Below are 12,530 nucleotides of genomic sequence, written 5' to 3' on the forward strand. Positions count from 1 at the left end.
TCTTGTGGCCTCTCCCATTGTGGAGCACAGGCTCCGGACGCGCAGGCTCAGCGACCATGGCTCACGGGCCCAGCCCCTCCGCCGCATGTGAAATCCTCCCAGACCGGGGCACTAACCCGTGTCCCCTGCATCGGCAGGCGGACTCTCAACCACTGCGCCACCAGGGAAGCCCCAAACCTATATTATCTTTAGTAAGACAATGTCTGATTCATTACTTTAACTTCTTTCTTTGCCCCACCTAGCTCTTACCTCAGAAAGGTTTGTTGAATGAGTAAAAGAATAAAAAGCTGGAAACTGGAGCGAGATTGAAGGTGGTGTTAGATAGAGGTGTGTGTATAATCTGGATTGAGTTTGGAGTGAACAGGGTAAAGTGGGTTGTCTGGATTGAATGTGAGTTTCCAGACCCCATTTGAAAATGATTTTGACCTATTACATTTAAATATATTTATTGACTTTTGTTTACTACTTGTCTGGTTGTATTTAAGATCCAGTGGGACCAGCTAGGCAACCAGAGATTCCCGGTAAGTAAGTTAAAGCCTGGGTAAGGGGAGGCCCCAGGAAAAGACTGACAAGAAAAGAAGCCACTAGAGGGGGCAATAATCATGGGGAACATGCTTTTTGGGAGTGGGGACAGGGATGGGGAGCTTGAGGTGGGAGAAGAGCATCTTCTAGGTGCACTCACTGCCTTGTTGACAGAATGTTTTATCAGGACGGTGGGCTCTCAGAGCTCCTATAAGGGCAGAGCAAAACTTGCCAGCTGACATCGTCTGAGAAATTGCTGGTAGGCTCTGGAGGGTTTGGTTGGCTTCTTGTGGTGTCTTTGGGGTCCTAGGGTAAAAAGAAAAGGGAGAGACTACTGTTAAAAACATTTTTAGAATTTATTTTTTATGAGAGCTTTTAAAATGTTAAAAGTAAGACTCATCTAATGGAAAAAATTAAAATGAAAAAGTATGTCCAGTAAAAAGTTAAAGGATGTCTCAACCCCAGCTGCTACTCCTCATTCTGTAGAGCTAACTGTTGTTACTTGTTTGCTACATAGTTTTCCATACATTTTTGTATATAAACATAATAGTTCACTTTAAAAAACAAAATGAGGGGCTTCCCTGGTGGCGCAGTGGTTGAGAATCTGCCTGCTAACGCAGGGGACATGTGTTCGAGCCCTGGTCTGGGAGGAGCCCACATGCCGCAGAGCAACTAGGCCCGTGAGCCACAACTACTGAGCCTGTGCGTCTGGAGCCTGTGCTCCGCAACAAGAGAGGCCGCTATAGTGAGAGGCCCGCGCATCGCGATGAAGAGTGGACCCTGCTCGCCACAACTAGAGATAGCCCTCGCACAGAAACGAAGACCCAACACAGCAAAAATAAATAAATTAGTTAAAAAAACACACACACACACAAAATGAGCTTATCCTATACATATTGTTTTTGCTATGTTCCTTTAACAAATCTTTTATTATGGCACGTCTATGGAAGTCCTTAAGGCTTAAATGTGCCGTTCAATAAGTAGTTACAAAGAAATATTCATGAAACTACTACCTAGGCCTGGAAATAGAATACTACCAGCAACCCTCCTCCTCATCTGATCACTATCCTCCCTCTCCCCCTCACAATGGTAATCCCCACTTTTGCAGTAAGCATTATTTTCTTTTCTTTATGGCTTTACCACCTACCTATCCATTCCTATATAATTTAGTTTAATTTTGCCTTATTTTAAACTTTATGTATATTAAATCATGCTATAACTATTCTCTCTTATTTTTTTCTCTTTTACTCAACATTATGTTGCTTTATTATTGTTCATTCTCACAGATACATAATATTCAAATATACTACTACTTATTTATTCACTGACCAATTTTCAGTTTGGGATGGTTATAAACAATCCTGCTATGAAATCCTTGTTCATTTCTTCCAATGTACATAAGCAACATTCCTTTTGAGTACGGAATTGCTAAGAGTGGAGTTGCTTGGTCACAGAGATTAAACTTTAGTAGATAACTACCAGCACTTTCTCAAAATGATTTACCAATTTACACTCCCTTTAGCAGGAGATGATAGTTTCTCTGTTCTACTCTCTGACAATACATGGAATTATCAGACATTAAAATTGTTGCCAATCCTTGGGATTGACGTATATACACTAATATGTATAAAGTGGGTGACTAATAAGAACCTGCTGTATAAAAAAATAAATAAAACAAAATTCAAAAATTCAAAAAAAATTGTTGCCAATCTTATGATGTGGAGTGATCTGGGTTTTTTAAAATAAATTTATTTATTTATTTTTGGCTGCATTGGGTCTTCGTTGCAGTGTGCGGGCTTCTCATTGTGGTGGCTTCTCTTGTTGTGGAGCACGGGCTGTAGAGCGCAGGCTCAGTAGTTGTGGTGCACGGGCTTAGTTGCTCTGTGGCATGTGGGCTCTTCCTGGACCAGGGCTCGAACCCATGCCCCCTGCGTTGGCAGGCAGATTCTTAATCACTGTGCCAGCAGGGAAGTCCCTCTGTTTGGTTTTAACTCATATTTTCCCAGTTACTAGTAAGGTTGAGTGCCATTTCACATGTTTATTAGCTATTTGGATTTCTTGTCTCTGAAGTGCCTACTCAACTCTTCTGCCTATTTGTTGTGTTTCCTGCCTTCCTCTCATGGATCTATAGGAATTCCTTATCAGTCTGAATATTAATCCTTTATCGCTATTAATATTTGCAGACATACCCCTACTCTTCTTCTTGTCATTTTCTTTTGATGACCAAAATTTCTTAATTTCAATAAAGTCAAATTTATTAATCTTTTCCTTTATGACTTATAATTTTTGTTACCTGTTTAAGAAATCCTTTCCTACCCCAAGGTCATGAATATAGTCTCCGATATTCCCTTGTAAGTTTGTCTTTCAAATTTAGACCTTTAATTCACTGACATTTATTTTTGTGATGGGCTTGAAATAGGGGGTCTCTGCACCTTTTATGCACTTACTATATTGTGGACATCTTTCCAATCAACATATAATGACCTACCTAATTATTATTATTATTATTATTTTTGCGTTACGTGGGCCTCTCACTGTTGTGGCCTCTCCCGTTGCGGAGCACAGGCTCCGGGCGCACAGGCTCAGCGGCCATGGCTCACGGGCCCAGCTGTTCCGCGGCATGTGGGATCTTCCCAGACTGGGGCACGAACCGGTGTCCCCTGCATCGGCAGGCGGACTCTCAACCACTGCGCCACCAGGGAAGCCCGCCAATATTCTTTTTATATGACATTTAATTATACCTAGACTAGGGAGGAATCACATATTGTTTGACACCAACACCGGTGTCATCGTCAGAGATCAATGACCAGGTCCCCAACAGCCCCATCTGCCTCCACTTTGATAAGCAATGGCATTCTATCATTAAGGAATTTGGTTAAGCCTCTCTAGTATTAGGAGAATTGCATTTTGCTTTTCTTTCTCTTCCTATTTCCCCACAAGTTAACACTGAGTACAAAGGGCTGAGAAGTGTGCTTATCCTGGTCTTCATTTCATTTCTCTTGTCTCTTCTCAACCCCTGCTTCAGCCCTAGTTGATTCCACAGAGTGACTCTGGTTTAAGGAAGGTCATTCTTTTGGAACTTACTGGTTTTCTTCACTCTGCCCTTGAAATGATCACAGGGACACGGCTTCTTGGGCAGCCCAGGCACTGCCATGAGTTTTCTTTTACGGGCTCTCAGGAACCAATCTGAAATAAGGGAGTTGCTGCTTAGAAGGGTTAATATGTTTGAGGCAGGGCTGTACTTGCCATCTTCCTTGCCTCTCGATTCGTTTTCATACTGCAGTGGGTGTGGGAAAGGGTCAAAACACAGAACAGTGGAGATATCCAGTTATATGAGCACTAGGGTCTCTAAGTTGTTTGCCTGACCTGTATGGGCAAGGATTTGGTGGCAGGTTTGGAGGAGGCATCAGGGTATCATTAGGGAGACTGAAAAATGAGGAATAAGACCTAGGTGTCTGCCTTTTAGTGGCTGCTTTACCTCAAGCAAGCCGTTCTGCCTCTCTGATTTCAGTCTACCTGTGAGTAAAATAAGGTTGAGAATGGCATCCAGGAAAGACTTGGAAGGCAGCCCTGGGTTGTTGGGGAAAAGAGGGTAAGGGAGAGGGGGCAGCCAGAGATTCAGCCAGCTCCCCTTTGGACCTTGGAGGAGTCCAGCTCTTGCCTAAGACTCAGAAAGAAAATAAGTGTTGGTGCTGCATGTGATGGTCTTGTGGAGAGGGGAGAAGGTGAGCTCAGCTCAGATAACATCTGCTCTGGTCCCAGAGGGACTCAAGGGAGCAAGTTGGGATCTGATGGTGCATCGCTGTTGTCGATACTGGATTACTGACCTTTGCACTCACATTCTTGGCCTCCGTCCTGGAGCCACCTCCCAGAAGCCTGGCGTTGGTCCCTATGGCCTCTGGTAATCCCTGTGGGAAGGAAACTGGTCACTTCCAGTCACTGGAAAGGGAAGGGGCCAAGAGAATTGGTCCCCCATCATCGTGCTACCGAGGTCAGCGTAGCTCCATTGCTCTTCCTTTTTACTCAGGGATCTAGGGTGCTTCAAGAGAGGAGTATTTTAAATGGATAAGGAATTGAGGTTTAAAATCTGGCCTAAAGAAAAGCTTAGCTGGAGGTAGGTGGAGAAAGAATGGCTTCTGGATGGAAGAGAGGACCATAGGTAGGGGTTAATCAACACCTTACAACCTCCCCCCATTAAGATCCCCCCCTACACACATTAAAATCCTCATGACCTAAGGAAGGAGAGCAAGGAGTAGATTATTCCATAAACCAGTCAGGAGTTTCACCGGACCTCCACCTTCGGATGTATTTGAATCCATAATCCCAGTTCAACTATAAGAGGATGGTATTTACCTTTGTTCCTCTGCAACAAATCCATTCCTCTTTTGGCCTCTATTCAAGTCTGTCTTACCACCTGATGCTATCTTATTCCCATTTTGTGATACCTAAAATATTTTTATGACAATCAAGTATGATGGTTTATAGAGATTCTTGAGCTAGAACTGGGTCCAGATGATGCTTCCTCTGTACAGGAGTTGCTCATATTTCCTGCCAGAATTAATTACGGTTTCCCATGTTTCCCCATCACATTTGAATACAGCTCTATCCTTGCACAGTTATAGTTTGTTGTTTGAAATGTGTTGTGGACTGAACTGTGTCCCCCTAAAACTCATTGAAGCCCTAACCCTTAATAACTCGGAATGACTGTATTTGAGGATAGGGCCTTTATAGAGATGATTAAGTTAAAATGAGGCCCCGGTGGTTGGGCTGTAATCCAATCTGACTGGAGTCCTTATAAGGAGAAGAGACTTGGGCACACAAAGAGACACCAGGCATGTACATGCACAGAGGAATGACCAGGTGAGGAAATAGCAAGGAGATGGCCATCTGTAAGCCAAGGAGAGAGGCCTCAGAAGAAACCAAAGTTGCTGACGCATGGATCTTTGACTTCCAGCCACCAGAATTGTGAGAAAATAAGTTGCTGTTGTTTAAGCCTCCCAGTCCATGGTATTTTGTTATGGCGGGCCTAGCAAACTAAAAATTTTTCTTCCTCACTAGACTCTGAATCAATGGCTCAGTGGTCATTCAGCTACATGGCTCGTGACACATGGTAGACACATGGTAAATGTTTGTTTGATAAGCGGAGGAACAAGGTGTCCAGAGAGGGCCCTTAGAGCAGCATCCGGTTCAATCCCGCTCTCCTATTTCCCAGACTCTTTCTGCCCTCCTGCCACACAGATGAAGGGTGTTGCATCATTTCTCCAAGTGCTGGTTTCCAAGTGTTTTCATGTGCTATTTGGAGTGGCGTTAAAGTAATTTCAACGGGCATAACCCCAGCTGTCTAAACTTTTCTACTATATCACTGTCACCTGACCTCTACTTCTGGTTCCAGAGAAAAGCCACAGAATATTAGAGCCAGAAGGAAACTTGGAGATTATTAGTGGAACCCCTTCACTGAGAAGTTTTTCTTTTTCGTTTTTAATGCAATATAACTATATTAGAGAAAATGTGTAAAGTAAAAATGAAGAAATCTTTATCCTTATTAGCTGTTGCAATTTGGGTGTGTTTCCTGCATATAATTTTTTTAAAAAATTACTTATTTAATTTATTTATTTTTGGCTGCGTTGGGTCTTTGTTGCTGCCCGTGGGCTTTCTCTAGTTGCGGCGAGCGGGGGCTACTCTTTGTCGTGGTGCGCGGGCTTCTCATTGCAGTGGCTTCTCTTATTGTGGATCATGGGCTCTAGGTGCGCGGGCTTCAGTGGTTGTGGCATGCGGGCTCAGTAGTTGTGGCTCACGGGCTTAGTTGCTCCGCGGCACGTGGGATCTTCCTGGACTAGGCCTTGAAACTGTGTCCCCTGCACTGGCAGGTGGATTCATAACCACTGCGCCACCAGGGAAGTCCCTGCATATAATTTTTTAATGAAGTGATAACCATAGTATATGAGCCAATTTCTTTTTTTCACTTTATAAGCTTGTTCCTGAGTTTTCCTACAACATTTATAACAGACATTTTGAATGACTGCATAACACTCTCAAGTATATGTGTTTCCGATTATTTAACTCTTCTCTCATTGCTGAATTTTTAGATTGTTTTATTTTTGGAGATTGATAAATTTCTTTGTGCTTGTAACTGTCTTCCAAATGTTGGATTGCTGCCTTGGGCAAGGTTTCCCAAAATGGAATTACTGGGTCAAAAGTTATGAACAGTTTTATGTTTCTTGATATCATTACCAAGTTGTTTTTAAAGCATTGTACTGATTAACTAAATCACCATCTCTTTTATTTTCAGGTGAGAAAACTGAGGCCTAGAGAGAGCAAATGAAATGCCCAAGTTCACAAAGGTAATGGTGACACACCTGGAGCTAAAACCTTGGTCCAAGGCTTGTAGTCTGCTGTTCTTTCTGCAGCCCTACGTGACCCTAACTTCACGGTGTAACTGAAAACGAAGGTGTTACTATAATATTATGTCCTCCAAGTGTCAGTCAGACATTTTTGGACCACCTTATTGATTTTTTTTTCTTTTTGCGGTATGCGGGCCTCTCACTGTTGTGGCCTCTCCCGTTGCGGAGCACAGGCTCCGGATGCGCAGGCCCAGCGGCCATGGCTCACGGGCCCAGCCGCTCCGCGGCATATGGGATCCTCCCAGACCAGGGCACGAACCTGTATCCCCTGCATCGGCAGGCGGACTCTCAACCACTGCGCCACCAGGGAGGCCCCACCTTATTGATTTTTGCTATAAATTATACCACCTTTTCTACTATTCACTTGATACTTTTTTCTAAATAAATTTAATTTACATAAGAGCTTCATCCTATGCAATGTTATCTGTGAGATTATGGGTTTGATACATGCTTAGATTGTTCTTCTAACATGCATTAAAATAAACATATAACTATTAAAGTAAAAGCTTATTTCTGTTCTACGTAAAATCAGCTTTGGATGATATTAATACAGTAGAATAGCATGGACTTTATATCCAGGCAGACCTGGGGTCAACTGCTTGCTCTGTCAGTTAACTCTGTAGTCTGGGAGAAGTCACTTAGTTTCTACGATCTTTGGTTCTCTGGTTTGTAAAGAGTGGATATTAGTATCCACCTTGCAGTGTTGTTAGGAATAAAGGAGCTACTGGGGCCTGGTGCCCAAGTAGGTGCTCGGTACCCGATGGGTATTATTGTAGACTTCTAGTTATTTCCCAAAGGGAGTGTCTATGCTGGAGTATTAGGCTTACTGCTTTTTGCTGACTTGTCTGTGTAAAGAAGTTACTTCCACTTGTTAGGTTTTGCAGTAGCTCTGTTATTATTTTGACTTCTCATTTCCACTACTTACTAGCATTGTGATTTTGGACAAGCTGCTTACCTTTTCTGTGCCTCATTTACATAATTTGTATTGGGTCGGCCAAAATGTTTGTTCGGGTTTTTTGTAACATCTTACCCGAATGAACTTTTTGCCCAATCCAATAAAACGGGGCTAAAAAAAGTACATTGGTGTGTGTATGCACACATCTGTCCACCAGAGGGCCTAGACGCAATAGCCCTAGTAGCCATGGGCAATACCTAAGTGCCCAAGGTTTGTGACTATCGTTCCCCCATGAAAGGAACCAGGGCTCCGTGGACAAATGGATGACTCCAGGGCTGCGGAAGGGAAGTACAAGATGAGCCTGGAACATCTCGTGGTGTGAGAAAGTCAGGAACTGCTAAAGCAATGACATGTCAAAAAGACACCATAGGGCCTCCCTGGTGGCGCAGTGGTTGAGAGTCCGCCTGCCGATGCAGGGGATACGGGTTCGTGCCCCGGTCTGGGAGGATCCCATATGCCGCGGAGCGGCTGGGCCCGTGAGCCATGGCCGCTGGGCCTGCGCATCCGGAGCCTGTGCTCCGCAACGGGAGAGGCCACAACAGTGAGAGGCCCGCATACCGCAAAAAAAAAAAAAAAAAAAAAAAAAAAAAGAAGGAAAAAGACACCATAGCCACCTGGAGCTCAGTGGCCAGCTTTGGGACAATGTGAGCACCGTGGTGAATAAGGATAGTAATAGATTATAATCCACAAATATCCCCAAGCCTTTACTTATAAAAATAAATAATGGAATACCTAAATAAATGGGAGAGAAGGAACAGCTCCTTCTTATAGTAGAATCTTAATTAATAAACGTAGAGGGAATGATGGGAGTAGAAAATCACTGCTTTGCTAAGACTCTATAATACCTGTTGTAGGCAAGAATCATCAATGGATTTTAAAAATTAACGGGCAAAAATATGATGAGAAGAAACAGGCTATTTGCATAGTCGCAAAGTATCTCTCCACAGGATACTTATTAACTACAATGAGAAAATAGTACCTTTATGGACACCACCTTACCCAGTGTTCAAACTCAACATCACCCATCATGAGAGATCTTGTTATCGTGGGCCTTCTGATGTGCTGCGCTGAGAGGGCAAGTATCGCTTCTGTGGTATCAGTGCCAGAAATGCATAATCTGAATTTAGTCATGAGGAAACATCCAATAAACCCAAATTGAGGCACATTCTACAAAATAACTGACAGTATTCTTAAAAATGTCAGGGTCCTGAAAGACAAGGAAAGCTGAGAAAGTGCCTAGATTGGAGGAGACCAGGAGTGATGATGCCTTTCTTCAGTGTAGGATCCTGGATTGGATTCTGACCAGGAAAAGGACGTCAATGGATGATCAGCAAATTCTGAAAATTTGTACATTAGTTAATAGATTGTATCATTGCTAATTTTCTGGTTTTGATAATCATATTATGGTTATATACGGTGTTATTTGAAAAAAACTGGGTGGGGTTTTTGGATCTATTGGAACTCTGATTCTTTTCACAACATTTTTAAGTCTGAAAAATGAAAAGTTAAAAATAAAAAAGTACACTACATTTCTGTGAGGACACAATGAAGTAGTGTGTATAAGTGCTTAGGAGAAGCCAGCCACATGGGATTGTTTAACACATGGGAGCTATTTATTATAAATAATTGTATAATTAATAAGTAATCTTACAAGGAATGAGTATTCTATTATTGTAAGTAATTTATTTCTTAACATTGTCATGGGTTCTCTTTTTTTTTCCCTCTTCCCTGTGAAAAGCATATTAAACATGTATGTGGTTATTTGAAGAGATAAAGCAAGATCAGATTTTATTTGGAGAATTTTGGGGTGGGAGGACCGTGTAGTGTTTTATTTCTTCTCGCCAGACTTGGTCCAGCATTGCAAACTCCCTTTGCCTGGGAAACAAGAATTGAGCCCGGCCACCACCGGTCCCCTCTGGTTTGTAATTGTGCCACCTGGCAGCTCAGTGAGCTTTCCCCAACTCATTGCCTTTTTGCCTTAGTAGCTACTTTACTCACCTGATTGACTGAACCCTTACTAAGTTCACATTATCAATCGTTGACTCGTTAGAACAGTTGCACACGCTAAGTGGTATTTTATTCATTTTAAGAAGATAAAACTGAGGCTGAAAAATGTTAAGCATCTTGTCCAGGATTTCAAAGTAAGTGATGGAGCCAGGATTTGGATCGCAGTTCCCCTCAATTCAAGTCTGAGTCTCAAGGTCCAGGTGAGTCTAAACGTGTCGCCATGTTTGAGAATTATTGGTAGAGAGCAGTGGCCCCACTGGGCAGTGGTTCCCCCTCCAGGGGACATTTGGCAATGTCTGCAGATATTTTTGGCTGTACTAACTGGGCGGGGCAGGGTGGTAGGGGAGAGGCTGCTCTTGGCTTCTAGCAGGTGGAGGCCACGCGGATGTTGTTAAACAGGTTACAAAGCACAGAACAGCCCCCCGTCCTCACAACAAGGAATTATCCAGCCCTAATGTCAGTGGGCCTGCTATTAAACGTGGGTGTCGAGTCTCCTAAGGGCAACATTTTGAGCTCAGAAACCTAAGGATTTATTCTTCACTTTGCAAATATTTACTGAGCACCGTGCGGGATAGTGTGAGGGATGTGGAAACAATACAGCAGATTGTGCCCGAGGGGAGGCTACAGTGTAGAAGGGCAGGGGTGGAGGTGGGAGAGGCACACCAACACCTCAGCTTAAGGGAGAACATGAAAAGCGCAGAGAGTCGAGTTAGGGTTGAGCTTGTTCACAGGCAGGAGGGCTCCCATGTGGTCCTGGGACGAATCAAGGGAGGCTGTGGGAGGAGGGGGCGTGGGGTGGGTTTTGTGAGCGAAGCTGAGCTGGTGGGAAAGCGCAAGAGCAGCTCGGGAGCAGCCCGAGGCCTCGCTGAGTGGAGCACAGAGCACTTAGTGCGCGGAGGGGTGGACTGGAAAGGCAGCTGTGGCTGCAGCTTGGAATCCAGGCCGAGGACTCTGGCCTTGGTGTCTGTCCTAGTGGTGGAAAAGCCTTCCCTTCCAGAATGGTGGCCTAGGCCCCAGGGCTGGGGGGCCTAGCAGCTTCCAGAGAGCTCTCTCTATAAGGGAGGGAACGTTGGAAATGAGGGTGGAGTAGGGAGAACTCCTGATTTTAGGACAGAGTTGATGCTCAGTATATAACAAAGCTATTTCACCTCAAAGTAGCCCTTGGGGAGATGTTCCCCTCGAGTGCAGACATAGGTCGGGATGAGGCCTCTTCTGCACAGCTGTTCTGCTAAGGGCTAGGCCACTTCAGCTGTAGTGAAAAGTGGAGCCGATTCGGAACCCCTAACCCAGGGTCTGCTTCCCAAAGGTGAGCTGTTCAAACAGGGCTTGGCGTGGCTACAGTTTCAAACATGGGTACTACCTGGTGGTGTGATTTTTCTAGTTTATCACCATACCATGAAATAGCATTAAAAATTGTTGGGGCACATCTGGTGCACTGTAAAGAATACGGTCGAGGATGACTTATTGTCTGTGGTTGTACAGTTGCCTGCAACACCCTCCCACCACTGCCTCCGAGCCTGGCCCTGGGGACATTCATTACTCTCTAGAACAGGGACTCGGGGGCAGGTGAGGCAGCTAATCTTTGTTGGGCCATTCTTTTTTTCTCCCCCGCCAGATACAGTTGCAGACACTTCCATACACACGGGCTTCTTTAACTCTCACAACACTCTTTGGATTTATGTACAGTTCTTTCCTTTTGTAAGTGAGGGAACGGGCACTGAGACAGGCTAACTTGCCCCTAATCCCTGAAACCTAAAGGGGCTACATTTTACTGCATGTGTGGTCATGTTCTTTTCTGTTTTGCCATGTGTCTCCCCCCTCTTTATCTTTCATAGAAAAAAAAATTTTTTTTACCTGGATTTGAGCTGCTGTGGACCGTGGACACCAGCATTAGTGGCAGCAACAGAAGGAGGGAAGAGATTAGAACTTTCATTTCAACTGTTGGTGCTGCTGCGCGTTGCTTGAAGAGTGTGTGGAAGGTTCCCAGTGAGAGGGTCCCGAGTTGTTGGAGTGGCTCAGGCCGTGCGTGGTACGTGGCCTGGGGGTCTGCGCTTTACTCCCAGGCCAGTGTTTCCGTTAGAGGGTGAGAATGGCCAAGTGACGCTGGTCTCATCAGGTAACTGGACCGTGTGATTTATGGGAATCTGGAAGGTAAAAGTGGCCAATGAGAAGGAGTGAAGCCTATTCTTAGGAACATGAGAGGGTGACCGATAACTTGGCAGCAGTTCTCAGCCCCTCCCCTCCTCCCTCCCGCCTCCCTACCCCCGCAATGTGCTGTGATTTCTTCCCCAAGTCTTTTTCCTTGTTTGAGTTTCCTTATACATGTGAGTGACATTTTCTAGCTGAGTATCTGGCGGGAAGGAGAGTGCTAAGGGCAAAGAGAGAGTCACACGGCGTGTTTCCCCTCTGTCCTCCCCACTCCCGTCCTTGGATCAGCAATAGCAGAGTTGTTGTCTGGGAAGTTGCCGTGTCCCCACTGTTCACAATTTCCTCCAATTCTGTGGCCACATCAGGAGGGAAGCAGAGAGGATCAAGGAGGAGAGGCTCTTCTTTCTTGCCCCGAACCCCGGCCTGGAGCACTGGGTCAAAGCAGGCCTCCTTGTTGGTGGTCAGGCAGGTGGCTGTGGCCTCGTGGCTCCCGCTTA

At 44.7% G+C, this 12,530-nt stretch overlaps 1 protein-coding gene across 1 annotated transcript; it reads right to left on the reverse strand.

The window, feature by feature from the left end:
• Nucleotides 1-429: 429 nt before the first annotated feature.
• CXCL17 (C-X-C motif chemokine ligand 17) lies at nucleotides 430-11,970 on the reverse strand. Its single transcript, XM_081216204.1, has 4 exons — nucleotides 11,740-11,970; nucleotides 4,350-4,430; nucleotides 3,607-3,708; nucleotides 430-828 (listed from the first exon to the last, which is right to left on the reverse strand). The coding sequence occupies exons 1-4, from the start codon at nucleotides 11,816-11,818 to the stop codon at nucleotides 731-733; spliced, it is 360 nt and encodes a 119-aa protein (XP_081072330.1). The 5' UTR covers nucleotides 11,819-11,970; the 3' UTR covers nucleotides 430-730.
• Between the last annotated feature and the right edge of the window lie 560 nt (nucleotides 11,971-12,530).

Source organism: Mesoplodon bidens (assembly GCF_964165515.1).
Source record: "Mesoplodon bidens genome assembly, chromosome: 18".
Lineage (NCBI taxonomy): Eukaryota > Metazoa > Chordata > Mammalia > Artiodactyla > Ziphiidae > Mesoplodon > Mesoplodon bidens.